General features: G+C 41.7%; 2 protein-coding genes across 4 annotated transcripts; one reads left to right on the forward strand and one right to left on the reverse strand.

Moving 5' to 3' along the window:
* Nucleotides 1-177: 177 nt before the first annotated feature.
* myom1a (myomesin 1a (skelemin)) lies at nucleotides 178-15,815 on the reverse strand. 3 transcript variants are annotated; one of them, XM_028427045.1, is made up of 38 exons: nucleotides 15,648-15,815; nucleotides 14,447-14,653; nucleotides 11,614-11,745; nucleotides 11,350-11,536; nucleotides 11,110-11,267; nucleotides 10,842-10,934; nucleotides 10,656-10,744; nucleotides 10,416-10,460; nucleotides 9,841-10,002; nucleotides 9,592-9,753; nucleotides 9,126-9,267; nucleotides 8,637-8,836; nucleotides 8,492-8,548; nucleotides 8,278-8,402; nucleotides 7,935-8,118; nucleotides 7,635-7,809; nucleotides 7,422-7,543; nucleotides 6,477-6,673; nucleotides 6,252-6,378; nucleotides 5,637-5,821; nucleotides 5,387-5,501; nucleotides 5,078-5,234; nucleotides 4,896-5,002; nucleotides 4,680-4,724; nucleotides 4,398-4,534; nucleotides 4,164-4,308; nucleotides 3,635-3,694; nucleotides 3,483-3,550; nucleotides 3,276-3,401; nucleotides 2,666-2,749; nucleotides 2,290-2,377; nucleotides 2,160-2,198; nucleotides 1,932-2,037; nucleotides 1,406-1,569; nucleotides 1,248-1,284; nucleotides 1,010-1,032; nucleotides 703-758; nucleotides 178-563 (listed from the first exon to the last, which is right to left on the reverse strand). In XM_028427045.1, exons 2-38 carry the CDS (start codon nucleotides 14,599-14,601, stop codon nucleotides 294-296), a joined length of 4,524 nt encoding a protein of 1,507 aa, XP_028282846.1. In that variant the 5' UTR covers nucleotides 14,602-14,653; nucleotides 15,648-15,815; the 3' UTR covers nucleotides 178-293. The 3 variants fall into 3 exon arrangements, with proteins under 3 accessions (XP_028282846.1, XP_028282848.1, XP_028282847.1); XM_028427047.1 differs by lacking the exon at nucleotides 14,447-14,653 and having other exon boundaries at nucleotides 15,648-15,814; XM_028427046.1 differs by lacking the exon at nucleotides 2,666-2,749 and having other exon boundaries at nucleotides 15,648-15,814.
* Nucleotides 15,816-16,582: 767 nt separating this feature from the next.
* myl12.2 (myosin, light chain 12, genome duplicate 2) lies at nucleotides 16,583-18,210 on the forward strand. The gene is given in 4 exon segments (XM_028427716.1): nucleotides 16,583-16,705; nucleotides 17,252-17,432; nucleotides 17,435-17,590; nucleotides 17,678-18,210. Coding segments are annotated over 3 exon segments (486 nt in total). The 5' UTR covers nucleotides 16,583-16,705; nucleotides 17,252-17,275; the 3' UTR covers nucleotides 17,851-18,210.
* Nucleotides 18,211-18,224: the final 14 nt, after the last annotated feature.

Here is an 18,224-nt window from a genome sequence, read left to right on the forward strand (position 1 = left end):
TCTTTTGCTGGCCTACACGATCAATGAACCATCTCCCATACACAACACTGACTGCTGTTAGTGGCCACTTGTGACACAATAGACATGTCAATCAACTACAATCACATTCATTGTTTGCTTCCTTGACAAGCAATGCCCAAAGCTCTTTAGCCCAGCACATAACAGACGCAGGAGGAAGCAGCTGCATTCAAGATTTATTTAACTGCTTTGTGGCACCGGCATGTGCCGGGGTAAAATGCTTCAGAGACAGCCCGGTCGTTTTTCTTCTTTATTTCAACACACTGCATCATCCTTTAGTCTTTCTTCTGCTCCTTGCTCTCATCGTCGTCTGGGTTGTAGACGCTGACGGTGAACTCACCAGCTTCCGTGCCGTATTTGTTCTTCACCACGAGGGCGTACTTGCCGGAGTCGGCTGTGGTGACGGCGGCGATTGTGATGCTGGCGAACTTTCCGTGCTCAAACTTGAGTTTATAGTGGTCATCTGATTGCAGCTCCTTTTCATTCTTCGTCCAGCACACCTCAGGTGTTGGCTCGCCCCAGACGTTGCCGGTCAGGTTCAGGGACTAGAGGAGTTAAAGGAGAGGCGTTGGATGTCATAGAAAGCATGGATTCCACAAAAGATCTTATCAAGAGTTCAGAGGAAAGAAGCGCTCAAAGGAATGAAAACATATTTGACAGAAGTGCATTTCCACTTTTATTTACCTTGCCTTCTTGAATTGCAACCACATCTGGCAGACCTCCAACCACACGAGCACGGTCTAAGCAAGAAATACAGATGTGAGCCAAGAATGTCAACCTGCCAGCATTTCTGTGTTGACGCCATAATATCCAGTGAACCAGAGTGAACCAGTGTGAGTTACAGCAGTGTGGTCACTTCTATTAATGGGATCTATACTCTACAATCCCACTGGCACCCAGTTAAAAATGAAACTTCAGGCCTCCATATCCAGCAAATCTTTTCACAGAGCTGTGTCTCATGGGAGAAAACAGGAAATAAATAACCACTTACTTCTCTCTGCAATGGCTGCCGCTCTGTGGAAAGAAGGAGACAGACATTGTCAGAAGCATCTTAAAATGGTATCACAGTTATTACGGAGCTGTGTACAATGCCAGGAAATGCATTTTGAGTGCTTCAGAAAGGGCACACAAAGTAATCTATTTTAAGTCTGTGACGACTGCGGCTGTTTATCTGTCCTCTTCAGACAAAAACACAGAAATACACAAAAGAAGGATGACTGTTTACTTACTTGAGCCTTTGGAATTCTTCAAATGCCTCCTCCCATGCTGCACCGGAATAAATCAATTATATTCAAGTTATGTGAGCACAAAAATAACCAAACTTATTAGGATGGAAATAATTTTTAAGCATATCTCTCCTTTTTGACATTTGAAGTTTCTTACTCACCTTTGCCTGTCAGCTCAAACACTCTCTTCACACCATCCTTGCCATCAAAGATATCTATGGTGTATTTGCCCTTGTCCTTCTCAGTGGGCTCATTGATGTTAAGCCAGAGCTGCTCTCCTGTGACTCCAGACTTAACTCTCTCCGAGGCGGCAATCTTAGCATCTCTGAGGAAGAAATCAAGAGCACAGAGATCAAGCAGGCAGCTTCATTTTACAGACTATACAGTCTGAGATGCAGTACACTGAAAAACAAGATTTAAATAGACAGCAGTAATTGCAGGTGGTGAGATTGTGTCTCCATCTGCGGATGCGGAAGGAAGCTGAGAGTTTTAGTGTCAACAATACCGTGAGACGTCAATCATAGTGCTTCTAATAGAAGCAGAAAAAACTACTTATGAATGTGAGTATTTAGGCAAGAAACAGGAAGCCTTCAGAACAGAGAACAGAGGTGAGGACTCTAGCCTCAGTTTATGGGGTGCCCTCCCACCCAGGTGAACTCTCTGGACACCACATGACATTTTACGCACTTGAGGAGCCAACCGGCACGCAGGTCCTCATCGTAGTATGTGACCGTGGTGTAGAGGGTGATGCCGTGTTCAGTACTCAGAACTTTGACTTCAGTGGAAGAGTTAGCTGCAAGGGAAAATGACAAAAAAACACACATGAGATATTTACATTTTATGGTTAATATTTTATACTGTTTCTTTCTGTGGTTCTCTTCTGTGCTCTTGTAAGTGTGAATTTTAATGACTCACCAATAACCCTGAACAGCTCATTCTTAACAGCTTGGAATCCTGGGGACGACAACAGGAATCAATGCCACAGATAACACTTGTTTTGTAAGAGTTTGAGCAATAACTTGCGTTTTGAAATCCACAACTTTACCTGCATCTGTCAGGTTGAAGATGCTCTTATCTTTGCCTCTGTCGTCTCTCAGGAAGACCTCATAAATTCCTGCATCATGCTTGGAAATCTAGGGTTCAGAGTGAAAGTACTATCAGTTAGCCCCGAGGTGATAATAAACTCCCTTCAACCTTAAACAGGTATACAGAATAATTCTTGAGACAGATAACGTAGACAGTAAAATAGCCAGACAAGGGACCAATTAAACTGAAAAGGCAAGCTTTTCTCCCGCCTGTGATGCTGCAGGCGTTTAAAAAAGGGAAACATGGAAAAGGATGTAACATTGAAAAGGTAAGACGAGGAAGACACATGGAGAGAAATCAGGCATCAACTTATGGCAGAAAGATTATGTCCAGACTTTAGGTCTTGGCGGCGGGGGAACGTCTGCTGCAGGTGGTTTTTTCCCTTCTTTTTCTTTCTTTATCTCTTGCTTAATAATCCACTGTGAATTAGACAGATAAGCCAGTTATTGCAAATGCGACTGACAGAAGCTCATGCAATGACACCAACCCTCTGATGATGTTTACACAGTTTAAATGACGTGTCAATGTAACATCACTGGCGTCTCTACTGATAAACCCGATTATCATTAATGGAGTTTGTTGGAGGCATCCAGGTGTGTTACATTGAATACAGTGTTAGGGATGAAATGGATGTATTAAACACAGATGAATGTGCTGCTTTCACAAAAACTACAACCTATGAGTCTATAATTTAGATTATAATCTTCAAAAGTGTAGCAAATTCGTCTGTTCAGACTCCCACGCACAACATGCTGATGTGCTGACTCCAGCAGCACTCCAGTGGGACTTGAATATTCTTAAAGGCGTTTGATTATTTATGACTGTCAGAGAGGGATGGTTGGCAGCGCAGCATTTAGTCAAGCTCTACAATGGGAGCGTAGCTGCATCAGCATCACTTTTAGCTCTTTACTCCTCACAAAGAACGGCCTTCATCTAATGGCTGACCTTTCCGATATTAAAGGTTAGCTCGCCGTCCTTCTTCTCAATTTTCTTGGCGTCCTCGTCGTCCTCTCTAATCTCGATTTTGTCCTTGGACCAGGTGATCTCAGTATCAGGTTTGACATTTCCAATCTGATGAAAGATGAAGGAGCTGTGTCACTGACATGCTTCTTTCTTTAAAGAAACAGCAGCAGAACTGTTTATTTTTTTTACCTTGCATTTCAACAGCACATCACACTCAGGAGTAACAGTAAAGTCAAGGTACTCCACAAAGTGAGGACCTGTGGGCAGTCATTGGAAAACAGTCTCAGAAACATACTTAATGTGTAATCAGTCTTATGTGTGAGAGGAGAGAGATTCCTCACCTTGTTTTCTGACCCATTCTGCTCTCTCAAATTCTGACTTCTTCTGAAGCTCCCTGAATTCTAAGAAAAGAAAACATTCACACTTCAGAAAAAGCTCTAGCCAAAATAAAGAAAACATGACAGTATGGAAAGGTTGTCTTCTGCTGCCCCTCGATGGATGTATGCTTTAACTGCAACAAAGGCAACACACCTGGCAGAGTCAGGGTTGTGAGACAGGTTTAGGATTAATGGGCAAAAGAATGTGGACACCCAGGCACCATGTGTTTGTTTCTGGTTCTGTCTCCAGCCCAGTAAAGCATTTAAAAGAGGGCAGGTTGCAGGTGGCCTTGGGAAAATCATTTCTTTGAACTTTTTTGCACCATGTTAAAACAGAAAGCACGATATCATCAAGATCTTTTAGGACAATTTTTCACAAAATGACATTGATTAATTAATCATGGATGCAATCAATCATTAGCAGATCTCGTCCACTGCATTGTCCACCTTCAGAGCTAATATGTAAGAAAAAAAATTGCATTTGAGATCTTACCATCTCCAATTAGCACCAGACTGGTTGTACCCTTAGCTTTGCCATCGACCAGGTTAAAGGTGAACGTTCCCTCGTCGGTGACTTCCAGAGAGTCCATAAACATTTCAATGATTCCGGTTGACTTGTCAAAGTTCATTGTGTATTTCTGGAAAGACAAGAAAAAAACCCCACATGCATCAGCTGTAAGGCAGAAGTGAACACATTATAATAAGACAAATTAGACTGGAGTCCTACCTTGCCCTGAGTAACGATGACATCATTGAAGACGTACTCCACTTGGCAATCAGAGGTGCATTTCTCCACCTGAGTCCAGAACCGCACACAACCTTTCTCAAGCAACTCCATGGCCATTTCACTCTTGAAGGGAATAACTGGAGAGAGGCACAATGTTAGATGTTTCTGTAAAGCCACAGCTTTGTAACATTATCCTATTTGTGTTGAGTAAAGAAATAAAATATCTGCATTAGACACTGCATAATTCTGCTTTCTAACATCTGTGCTACGTATGATATTCACCAGGGAACTTGTGCTCATGGCTGATATCCAGAAGACGCTTGAGACCTGTTGAACAAGAAAACAACATGTCATGTGAATGACAGGCTTACAGCACTGAATAATCTAAGACAACCACCAAGACAAGGACACATACATCCCAGTGCAACAGAGGTTAATGTGAAGCAGCTGTTGAAACAGGATAACAGACAGCAGAGCCAAGCATGTAGGCTGACTCACCCTCCTCAGTGAGCGTGTAGCTGGAAGAGATGCCGTCAGTGTTGGTGACCATACAGGAGAAGGTGCCCAAGTCCTCCAGGGAGGGACTATTAAAGATGGCTCTGGATCTGAAAGGGAGGACACAATGTGAGGGAAAATATCTGCAGTTATAGATAAATGTTGGCCACATAAACGACACTTACTTGCCACCTTCGCTGACAATAGTCAGACGAGAAGTGTCTATGATTTCCTTGTAATTCTTGGACCAAACAAACTCAGAGCCCTCTTGCATCTCAGAGCACTCAAAGATCATAGAAATCACGCCATTATCATCAACATCCACATAAATCTCTTTGGTGCCTGGAAAAAAAGGAAAGAGAGTAAACGGTGATGCACTCATTCAGTTCTTTTTGAAACTCATGGATATCACATAATAAAAATGTAAGATGGCTTTTTACTGCGTAGGAATACTCTATGACTGAATGTGTGAGTTACATAACAATCACACTCACCAGGGCGAGTCTGGGCCAGGATTGGACCTAAGTGTGCCGAGGGTTTTCCAACTCCAGCAAGATTTTGAGCACGCACTTGGAAGACATAGGATGTTCCAGCCTTCAACCCTGTCACCTGAATCAGCAGCATTTAAAACACTTACATTTCACATACATATTTTCACATGGAGAAGAGATTTTTCTTTTCCCTCTTCTCACTCACATAACAAAATGCCACAACTAAATATAATAAATATGAATCCTCCCTCACCTTTATGTATTTGTTCTTGTTGGCCTTCTCATGAACAGCCTTCCATCCTTCATCCCCAGCTGAGGCCTCCTTGAGGTCCAAATAGTAGCCATTGACTGGAGTACGCCCCTCAAATGCAGGTGGCGCCCACAGGACCACGACAGAGGTGTCACGGACCTCCAGCACATGAAGACCAACAGGGGCACCTTGGGTTAAAGAGAGAGCTCAAATTGTTTTGGATGCACAAAAGGTTTGACTTCCGACAGCAAAAATGTATAATATTAGCTTGACCTGCAACATACATTAAAGTCATTCCTATTCATTAAAATTATTTTATTTTAGATATATTTATTGTATGGATTACCCAACAATCCATCTGGCCAGGCATTCCAGCTGACACCTTGTCACTACATTATAGCAGTTTGTGTCAGTCATCGTCCCACAATAAAGCCATTTGATTGGTTAAAATAAGCACATGATTAATGGTTTTAGACCAGTGGTTTATCCAGTGACCTGGCAAGTATATTTTGCCTGCTTTTTCAAAATTGTATCTGGTTATGTAACATTCAAAGTCTATTATCTGAAAATTGTTAAATCAATTTAATATATATATCGAAATTAATTCCATTCTCATACCTGGGACAGTGATAGTCCATTCCTTGCACTCCAGGGCTGCGCTGGACAGAGAAGGTTTACTTACACCAGCCAGGTTCATGGCATACACACGGAACTGATAGAAGACATTCTCCTTTAAGTTCTCAGCCTAAAAGAAGTTCAAATGATTAAAATCAACACTAATTCAGCTCACTTCTCTTACGTTGAACAACATCTTTATAGTCTGGTAGCAGTCTGGGTATTTACCTTATAGGTGGCTGTGGTCAGTGCCTGATGGTTCATTTCGTGCCATTTCCCAAAAACATCTCCCTTCACAGTCCTGTAGTCCACAAAATATCCCCTGATGTCAGCTCCTCCGTTGTTAGCGGGCTCGTTCCAGCCCAGCACCATGTAGTCCTTCTCAGCCTCCAGCAGGGTCACACCACGGGGTGCTCCAGGCAAGGCTGTGGTGAGGGTGGAGATATTCAGACCCTCTTTATTTAATGAGCAATTCATACCAATTGTCTGACATTAGGCAAACATTATCCAATAATGCTCATTACTGTTAGAGGTTTACAGTTTTACAGTAGTTTTCTACATGCTTTGCACACACACTCCTTTAGGCTCACTGTACTGGATAAAATACTTACAGTGGAGCCAGACGAGAATCTCATTAGGATCATGCTCTTTAAGAACGCAATGTTTAAGCCTTCACCTTGGCCATGCACCTAGAGGCACCCTGAGGAGTTATCAAACAGCAAAACAGAACTCAAGCAAAATAAAGGTTTACAAACAAACTGATACCTACACAAGTAATAAAAGCATTGAAAATCACAGATTAATATAAGTTAAGCATCTAAATGAAAAAAATGTGAGGATGGAAAAACTGGTAAAATGTAGCATTAGTGATGGCATGCAGGCACGTCCAACAGATCACATACAATTTGCATTCCAGAAAGGGAAGAGCATGGGTATGAGATTATATTAAAATCTGAGTATGAGTATGTAGATACTGACGTAGGTTAGGAAAAATGACAGGGAGTGATCAAAGTTTTAAAAACAGAAAAAAACATCCTCAACAATCATTTTGTGGATAAATAAATGTTTAAAAATAGCTGGGAGGATGAAAGGGAGAACAAATGGGTTTAATGCTGCAGGCAAAGTGAACAATGGATATGAATAATAATGAGGGGGGGGGGGGGGGGTACTCACAGATGGCAGCCTGCACAACCACAGCATCAGAACTAGGGGAGCTCTGGCTGTATCCAGCAGAGTTAATTGCCTTTACCCTGAACACATAGTTTACTCCAGTGGACAGGCCATGGCACACAAACCTAAACAGAACAAAGTTATCATGTCACTAACTTTCAAGTGATTAACAATGGGAGATAAAAAGGTAACTTGGGGGCAACAAAACTCGCCCACCTGGTTTTCTTAACAGGTTTATTGTTGCAGGGCATCCAGACATCCGTGCCTACAACATTACATTCAATATAATAGCCTGCCAAGTGATGGACATCCTTAGAGGCAGACCAGGCGACCACCACAGAGGTGTTTGTATTCCTGGTGGCCACTGGGGTGCCTGGAGCTGAGGGCAGGTCTGTTAGAGAAAGGCAGAAATAATAAGAGTGAATACATTCACAGGAAGGCAAAGAGACAAAATATCATGGAAGATGCCTGCAGGGGCAGCAACACTATTACACTTGTGAAGGTTTGCCGGCTCACCCAGTTTGTCTCCAACAGTGATTTCCCCTGTGGAAACTGAGGGTTCACCCACACCTGCGGAGTTGCAGCAGCGCACACGGAAGCTGTAGGATTTACCCTCCGCCAGGTCAAACAGGGCGAAGCGAGGAGACTTCACTGGCATACCGGTGTTCACCCTCTGCCAGGTGTCAGTCCCTGATATGCACTGTGATGGACAGAGAGCCAGAGGGATGACACAGATGGCTATCAAGCAAATGTGGTGGAGGAAATATGATATATGTATAAAAAATGATGCATGTTCACCGTGGCAGATTTATAGCTTTATGTGCGCCGCATTTAATCTAATGTAGAGACATCTTCTCACCTTCTCAATGTAATACATGACTCCTTCATGTCCCCTCTGCACTGGGGGCTTCCAGGCGAGCACCACATAGCTCTTGGTTGCCTCGGTAACCACAACATCACTTGGTTCTCCAGGGACAACGCCCACTGTGGAGGGAAGAACATGATCATCATTTTAAGTGTTCAATTTATGCTGGTCACTTACTTTGTGTTTAAGGTTAATGCAATCAAAATACCAGTGGGATCCTCCTCTGTGAACTTGATCATCCCGGTCCAAGGTGCAGAGGGCCCGGCTGTGGAGGAAAAAACACAGACCACCAATTAAAAAAATCTACTTTTATTGGTTTTGATCTGTGAAGTGGGTGTCTCTCTCTCTCTCACCTCTGAGGCGGGCTCTGTCAGAGGGATCCATGGCGACTACAGGCTCAGAGACACGGGACGGGTGGCTAACTCCAGCCTTGTTTATAGCCCGCACCCTAAATACATAAGAACGGCCCTCCACCAGGCCTGTGACGGGGAAGCGGGCGTACTTCACTGGGGCATCATTACACTGAGCCCAGTGATGGGTACCCACCTCACACCTGCCAACACACACCACATGTAAGTTAGATATTTGAACACTAAGCCATCAAGAAAAAATATTCCCACTGCTCTGATGCAACTAATGTCTACTTATTCATGCTATGTGCCCACACAGCAACTGAATGATGGTGATATCAATCAGCAGGTTTGTGCATGTTGTGTTATTTAAGGGTGGTCAAGAGGAGAGATTTGGGCAAGTACCATTTCTATTTTACACAGAAATACTGACTTGGATATTAGCTGGCAGATATTTTGATATAAACCCTGAGAGAGGGCAGGCTGACCCACCTGTCAATGTAGTATCCCAGGATGGAGCTGCTGCCCTCCACTGCTGGCTGCTTCCAGGTTACCACCACATAATCCTTGTTGGCATCATGACAACGCACATCCAAGGGAGCCACGGGAACCCCCTCCACCTCCACATCAGCATCTGGCACAGCACACACACACTTCTAAATCAGGCTGATCTCCATGACATACTCAGTTTCCATTTTTTGACCTACTTTTACAGTATTTCTGCATGGCATCACTGTAACCTAGCTAAGAGTGACTCCTTTGTATCTGGTTAACATTAGAGGATTCTGATAGTCTTTCACACACACTCTCAGACAGAAATAGAAACAACATTCCTCAGATGAAACCTAACACTGAGCAGTGTGTCGCTTGAAGACACAGCGGAATTAAACTCTTCCTTTTTTACGCCTAATGTGTAAAATCCAGCTCTCAAAACTGTACATGTCAGTGCAGACTTTACCTCTGACAAACACATAGGCGGAGTAGGTGTCAAAGCCAGACTTGGTGTTGACGCGCAGGGTGTACATGCCCTCGTCTTCCTTGTTCAGATGGGACAGAGTGAGTGTGGCACGCTCCCCGGACCAGTGAGTGTGCACCCATTTTGAGGGCTTCAAGGGGACAGCTGATGAGACAATAACAAAACACACTGAGGTCAGACACATAAAGGGATGATAGTGCTCTATTTGTCCGTTCTTTTGCTTGCACTTACCGTCTCTGTACCACACCACCTCAGGCTGGTACTTTTTTACAGTAGGGTAGACGATGACAGTGCAGCCCAGACTCTGTGTCTCCCCTTCACGGCCAAAGGCCACTTCGAATTTGTCAATGATGGTTGTCTCAAAGGTGACGCCATGCTCAGGGCAGAAACCATCTGCGGAAAAGTATATCACCTAAAGCTGCCATGACATTATCATTCAAAGGTTTAATATTTACTGTGTTTTAGCTCTACTTTTGAGCTCCACTGATTTATAACTGAAATGTGTCTGTAGTGGCAAAAAGCTACACCATTAGCATGCTACATGCTTAGATTTGCACATGCATTAAAAAAACAATTTTTGCACATCCTTGCGCAGTCTGTACAGCTCCTTTAGACCTTACTTAAAACCATACATTGTTAATTGTTGAACAAGTTCTAAGTTTATGTTTTTTAGGTTTCAGTCCTTGCTTGGCTGGGATGACTGGGATCCAGTTATATCAATCAAAGCTGTAAAATCTGTGGCAGTAATAGAAAAATGAGTGCAGCTTGATATGAAATATTGTGTGGTGGTGAGTGAAATGTCTCACGTGGTTTAAGATCAAGTGGGCCTGCTTCTATTCCCTCTTGGAATCCTGTGGGGAAATGTCTCAATCAGTAATAGCCACAGCAGAGACCTCACATTTAACAAGAGTAAGTTATGACAAACTCAAAACACTACAGAAGCACATAAGTTTAAATTGGCACCTTTTTAAAAACCTCTACTTTGAACTTTGACGTCAAACTGGAGCAGCTGCAGCTGAGATGTAACAGTTTAATGAGACACCTACTTTTGACAACAAGAGTGGCCACAGAGGAAACTTCTCCTTTCACATTGAGGGCTGAGACTCGATACTGAGCAGTGTCCAAGAACGCACAGCTGAAAATAAAGTGTGATAAATTATTGGCATCTCTTTTTTCTCTTTCCACTACGTCTTGAATAAAGTGTGTACTGTGAATACTGAATGATTACCTACTTCTTGATCTCCAGGGAGTGCATGTTGTAATTGCTCTCGGCTGTGTACTTCTCAGGGTGGGCCTTGGCATCAATGAGCACGTTGTTTTTGTACCTTGAAGACAGCCGAGGGACAGCTTGTTTATTTTTACTGTTATTTTCAACTGCAGTGGATTGTGTATGCGTTCATGTTGCAACATTGGAAAACAGGAGTGATGACAAGAGCTGTAGATGGAAACTTCTCTCATCAGGCTCCATTCTTATGACTCAGAAGAGGTGGAGACACTCACCAGGCAATCCTGGGTTTAGGCCATCCAGCCACAGTGCAGTGCAGCTTCACAGTCTTGCCCTCCCAGACAGTCTGTCCACGGGGCTTGACGATAAGCTCTGGAGGGTGTGTGAGGCTGTTGGGGTTCATTTTCTTACGGAACTCAGCCCATTCCTCCATCTAAGTGTTGCAGTGAAAATTCTTTTATGAAACAGACATGGCCTTGTCAGTGTAAATCCACCTGGGATTGTAAAGGATTTACCGTCTTGTTCAATTCCACACGTTCAGCAGATTCCCTGACATGCTTTGTCCTGGTTTTCTTCTCCACTTTGACCTCCATGGCCTCCCTTGCCTCCCTGATAAACAGATTCCTCATTGCCACATAGTTAATCCCCTCCTCTGTAACATCCTCCTCTTGGGCCTCCATCAGGCCCCGGACCACATCATGACTGAAACAAACCACACAGATGTAAAAACAGCTTTTTCTGAATAATTACAATAATCACTCAACTGTGTTTTCACTCACTTGGCTCTAAACACGGGAACAACATAGCCGATAACTTCTTTGTCAGTGTCCATAGCCAGATAGGTGCGCCTGGCCCTCTTGGATATCGGGCTCAGTTTGACCACCTCCTTCCCCTTCTCCGTCATCACAGAGCTACGAGGTGATACAAATTATCAGTTAGCCAAGATGTGCTAACATGGTTCAGATTGTGGACAGCACCTTAAAAGACAAAAACATCATGTGTAATGTCTGTGTAGTAAACTATGTGTAAACAAATAGTTTGCAAACATTCATCCAGACCTACACTGTCAGAAACTATTGTTACAAACACACCATCTACCCCAGCTAAAGCAAACATTTGCAAAATTGGTACATATTTTTATGAGGCCCTATTTGTACTTTCATCATCATTATTATCCACAATCCCCAGGAGAGAGACAGTAGTAGCCCAACATGGCACATATGTGTGCAAAATCTCTTGTTCTGGGTAAGATTTTGTAGCCAAGAAAATGGTGAAGACATTTGTTGCAGATGGTAGAAATACTGTTTTAAATTTTGGGAAAGGGTCCTAACATTTTAGACTGCCAGGATTCAAGCTTATGGACAAACAATTGACCACTACCATCTGCTAAGTGTGATGATGATCTAAGATGGTCTGAATGGTTAAAGTTGCTTCTGATAGATGTCATTTCAAGAAGCAACTGATCTGTCCAAACTGTTTCTATGTTTCTTCCTATGTGCCAGCTTACAACCAAGCAGTTTAAATGACCATGTATGTTGTTTTGAGATCCACTGGCAATCAAACCATTCTGTTGTTTATGTGAGATGTGATTCGCTAATGAGAATAAAATAAGATAAAATAAATGCTGCAAATTGGTCGTTTAGGAGGCTTGTTTGTAAAGGAAAAACTAAGAATACTTCACTGCAGTCTAAAAATAACCACCCTGCCTCTCTCTGCATGTAGGCCTTTTAAAAAAATGTGCTGGTTACATAAAGACATATTCAGCTGATGCTACAGTCCAGTTACTCAAGAGTGGAAGATGTATTTCCGTCCACCCTCTAGGACCCTGACCCATATTACACTCTGAGTCATTTACCTATCAGGCTGTCAAACCTCCCTATTGTCAGCTGGGTGTATAAATGGAACCAGGAACTGGTGGATATGGAGCGAGGTGAAAAGGTTCATTTTAAAGCCCTTAGTTCACTCATAATCTCCTGTCTATCCATTAGGCTGGGAGGAAAAGCGGGATATGGCGACTTTGATAAACTGTTTCATACAGAAGAAGCCAGATCATGAGGCTGAACGCACAGCAAAGCCAGACAGATGGAGAGAGTCTTACACAAGATTTCTGCAGTGTCAAGAAGTTATTTCTATAGCTGAGTCACCAGGTGTTTAGAAAAAGAAGTCCTTGGTTGAGTCTTTGAAGGAAAGTTAAAGGTACAAAAAGTTTTGCTTGCTGAAGTGTTTCATTTTGTAGAGTCTGTGAAACTCAAGAAAAACATACACTAATCAGCTTCATAGATGTGTTCGAGATTCATTAACTATTAAGCTTCTGTGCACGGATGGCTACTATTTCCTACAATGTCTTTACAGTTGGCTTAATGGCAGCGTCTCGTGTGTTGCCTCCAGAAATAACTCGGCTGTCCATTAATATATCTGGCAGCCCTTCACTGCAGCTGAAATTCTTTGCCTGACCTGGTTCCAACATGTACATCGAGCCTCTGCAGCTTGAGGGACAAGAAGAAAAAGAAACTCTCACAGTGTTACACATTGGAAAGTGTAGGACAATGCTGCTCGGCATGTCACTGTATTTGTTCATAATGGCTTTAGAATAAAATAATGGCATCAAACCAAAATAAAGTTCATACTGACTGATACTCGAGTTTTAAGAGTTGCTACTTTCATGGGCAGCTTACTTAAATGGAGGGAGGAGCCACATCACACAAATAAAACAAATATTATTCATCAAATAAAAATAAAATAAAATGTCATCACAGGACAGACCAGTGCTCTTTCCAGTTGTTTGGGCATAAGATGGTCAAAAAATAGGACTATCTGCAAAAATGTTATCATATTTCAGAGACATAGAAGGCTGGAAAGGGTGAAGTCATATGTGTGTTTCCTATTACTGGCACAATGACTTCCTGTTAATGTAATAATGATTTGTTTAACTGTTGTAGTTATACATTGTAACTGTCTTTGTGTTGGTGCTATAGGACAGAGATTGTTATTACTAGTCTAATGTTTTCTTTCTCTTATTGAAAACTAGAAGTAAAATAAAACTATGGTGGGTTTATAGTCCTCTGGTTTTGATACAAGTAGTACAGGTGATAAATCAATTTTATATTATATATTATAATATTGAGTCTTATACTGTATTTGTGTCTGTTATTATAGCAATATATTTAATATATATACAAAAAAACCTGCCTGACCCTTAAACTGGTGAAACACTTTCATATAGGCTTGCAGATTGAATGTCTAAGTAACAAGGGGACTCTCTTAGTTTTGTTTATACCAGCTTTTTACGAACAAGTCTCATTTTGCAATTGACTGAAGTCTGGACACTTGAACTTCAGATTCTCCAGCAGCATAAAGCAGTGGGTAAATGACGACCACCTGCTCTGCATGAAAACACTTACACAGGCTTTTTCTTCAGCAGACCTCTAAGTACAGTGTTGAATATTTAAAAGAGGTCTGCTTGAACACACTCATCAGTGCTGAGGTTAAGGAAGTGGCAGGTTACATCACAGGAACCTCATTTTTATTTTACAGCTTCCTAATATCACCCGTTTTATATATGGAACAGCGTGTATTCTGGGGCTTGCGTCAGCTTCTCTCCCATCCTCTTACCGATGGCTGGTGCTCTTGTAAGCAGAGAACGACTGCTGGCTAACAGACGACTTGGTGCTCAGGTAACAGCTGCTCTCATAGTGATGCTGATGCTGCTTCTGATGCTTCTCCTGCCGATGATGCTGCTTCTGTGTCACTTGTATTGATGCTGACATCCTGAGGGCCAGTCCGCCAACTTATAAGGACTGTCCTTTAACTTTACTCGCTCTGTAAATCAATCTCACCGTTATTACTATTATTATAGAAGCTAGATTGGTGTCTAGGGTGGGGGTTAGTTTAATTTAGAGCAAATGGATGTGATATTAGGAGAGGTAGTTTTAATAGATGGCATTAGGATGATGTTATGATTTGTTTTTTTATATTGTGTGAGCAGGTATAGTGTTAGCTCTGGTTAAGATCTACTTCTATGTTAAATTAAGCAGCAACATTGATGTTGCTTACATGTTACAATTCACAGGGTTTGGTTGATTAGTGATATTACACAACTGGAACATAAGCTGGAACATTATTGATAAATCTGTCTTATTCAATCATTTGGCTTCATGAAAACAAATATCACACAACACAAATTCCTAAAGTTGGAGAAAAGAGTCATTTCTCTGCAATTTTTTTGGAAACAAAAGAAAAACGAATTGTCTGTTTTTCTCCCTTTAATTCAACATGTAATTTAAAATCTAATAGGTTTTGCTGAGGTTACATAGGCTCCCATTGATTTACAGATCTTCATCATATGACCACAGTACATACTTCTAATATTAAGATCTGCAACTCATCTACACTTTGACAGACCATTAAAATATATTTTTAAATGTCCTTGAGTAACAATGACTGCAGGCGGTGTATGGCTTCAAATGCTAACAGAGCTGAAACCCATGAGTGCAAACAGTGCATAAAGAAAGAGAGATGTGGGTGAAAAATGATTTTCTAACAGGAAGTTAATGTTAGTAAATCTAAGGTTGAATTTTAGTACAGTGACACATGCACTTAAATCTATAACACGCTTAAAATGTAAACAAAAAAACTTTGTTATTAGCTCTAGAGGAGAACAAAATAGATTTATTAAATCACATTACAACAGGATCATAAATAAAGTAGGAGTAGGCCTCAGGCCAGACCAGGATCTTAAAGAACCAAGTGACATAAGAGCCATTCTTAAGGAATTACAGACAATATATATATTAAAAAAATATATATCACTTACCACGAATAAAAGTCCACCAATCCACAGCAGCTGAAGTTAAAGAGAAAGGGTGTTATTCCAAAAGTAGCTAAAGCAAGTTTAGAGCCAGGCAAAGCAGCAGGGTGAGGGGCAGTGGACAGGACGGCAGTCCACAGAACAAAAATAATGCTGCCACTCGGCAGAATGCACAAGACACCGTCAGGACCTTTTAAGGCTGGGACGGCTTTAAATTTAGACCATGAGACCATGAGAGGGGCCTGAGGAGCCTCTCCCAGACCTGGCCCTCCGCTGTGCGCTGTACTGCAGGAGGGAAAGGTGGGCATCTAAAGGGAAATGTTGGTAAAGAAGAAGAATAAATGTGGATTTTTTTTTTCTTAGATGTCTTCGAGCAGCTGCATGGCACTGTTCCAAACTAAGGACACATGTGCTGTCAGTAACAACACATCACAGTCTAATTATCTGTCTGCGCCAAAAAACAACAACAAAAACTGCTAGCTTAATGTTTGTTCCCACAAATATTCACCGCTAAACATTACAAACGGCTCCAGAGTGAATTTCCTTAAATTAAAGTTTGTTTTCTTAACTTGGACAATGGGACTACTTTAAACCATCACTTTGCAAACTGTGCAGTTAGCATCCTGTTAAATTGATATTTCTACAAAGAATCCCGTCAAAATAAACCCCCATAAAAAAAACGAATGGATGTTTGAAATGTTTGTTAGCGTGTAGCTGCTGACATCTGGGGGTGAAAGATATTAACTACAGCAGTTACCATTATGTAAAGTACTTATAGAAATTACTCACAGCCATGACAGTGTACTTGTTTATCTACTGCTTCTTATATTGAACATTTAATTTAAATAAATACATTAATAAATAATAAATAAATAAAAACCACAGTTCGGCCTGACAAGATGGAACATTCCAGACTGTTGGTTTCTTCCTGCTGCGCTCTGATTGGTCGGTTTGGGAAAGCGGAAATGAAACATTGATGCTCCTTCTCCATCAGCCTGAGGAGGCTCTGTTAGCTCTGTGCACACATATTTGGCTGTTAGCATCATCTGCTTTCTATTCTTAGGTGGGTGATTTATTCATCATCTATCTTGCGCACATTGCGGCCACTTGATTTGAGGACACTAAAGAGGTGTATTTTTTTGCCGTTATTTCATGTCGGTTAGCTAAAACTAGCATGGTCAGTAAGCTATGTAGGTCAGCTGTGGACTGCTAGCTAATAAACAAGGCTTATTTAGGTTATGTGTTATTCCCTAAGTATGCTGTGTAACAAATGTGTAACGGCACAAGTATGAGTTATTGCAACATACTATATTATTTATTGTTGTCAGATAGTGTGGGAAGCTGGCAAAATATGTGTGTTATTCTATTCTAGCAACATGAATGTCCTGCAAGCAAATGACCATTTAATGCTCTCAAAATGTTGAGTCATTTAAAAAAATTTATTGGTATAATAGTATAATATATTTTATGAGGTTTACAGGCTTCATCACACGGGTTTTGTCACACTGTTTACTGCACCTTAAAGTGGTAGCACTGTAGAACAAATAAATGTGATCGGTCGTAACATTGAAGTTAAATAGTGACTGCTCAGCCTCCATGTCATCTGTATTAGGGGAGACCTATCAATCGCCAAAATGTCAAGCAAAAGGGCCAAGGGGAAGAACACCAAGAAGCGTCCGCAGCGTGCCACTTCCAATGTGTTCGCTATGTTCGATCAGTCTCAGATCCAGGAGTTCAAAGAGGCTTTCAACATGATTGATCAAAACAGGGATGGCTTTATTGACAAAGAAGACCTCCAACAGATGAGTACCTGGAGACCATGATGAATGAAGCACCAGGCCCAATCAACTTTACAATGTTTCTGACCATGTTTGGAGAAAAGCTGAACGGCACAGATCCAGAGGATGTGATCCGTAATGCTTTTGCTTGCTTTGACGAGGAGGGCACAGGTGAAATTTCACATATTTAACTAACCTTTTTAACTAACCTTTTACTTTTTCCTTCACTTGCATGTGAAAAATGCTTTCTCCCCACAGGTATAATTCAGGAGGAGTACCTGCGGGAGCTGCTCACCACGATGGGTGATAGGTTTTCAGATGAAGAAGTGGATGAGCTCTTCCGTGAGGCACCCATTGACAAGAAAGGCAACTTCAACTATGTAGCATTCACACGTATTCTAAAACACGGTGCAAAGGACAAAGATGATTAGCAAGAGACAGAAGCAGCGCTGTAATAGGTTTATTCTGTACTTCATGTGTATCTTTTTATGGGTTTCCATTCAAGTTAGAACAGCTATATCCTGTTACTTGGCTCATGACAAAGCTTCACTGTGGTACAGGCTGCTTAAGGTCATTTGTTTAAGCTGCACACAAACACATTTTAAGCCCTACTTCCAAACCTCATTTGCACATCTGTGATAACAACACTGCAGGGTCTGTGTAAAGTAGTAAAGACCCACATCGATGATGCTGGAAACTGACAGTTTAGTCTGTTGACTGTGACTGAATTAGTTGTGTTGTATTATGTAGATAATTTAAAGTTATGAGATTAAATTGTGTTCTGAGATGAATCACCAGTGTTCTG

Source organism: Parambassis ranga, chromosome 17, assembly GCF_900634625.1.
Source record: "Parambassis ranga chromosome 17, fParRan2.1, whole genome shotgun sequence".
NCBI classification, from domain to species: domain Eukaryota; kingdom Metazoa; phylum Chordata; class Actinopteri; family Ambassidae; genus Parambassis; species Parambassis ranga.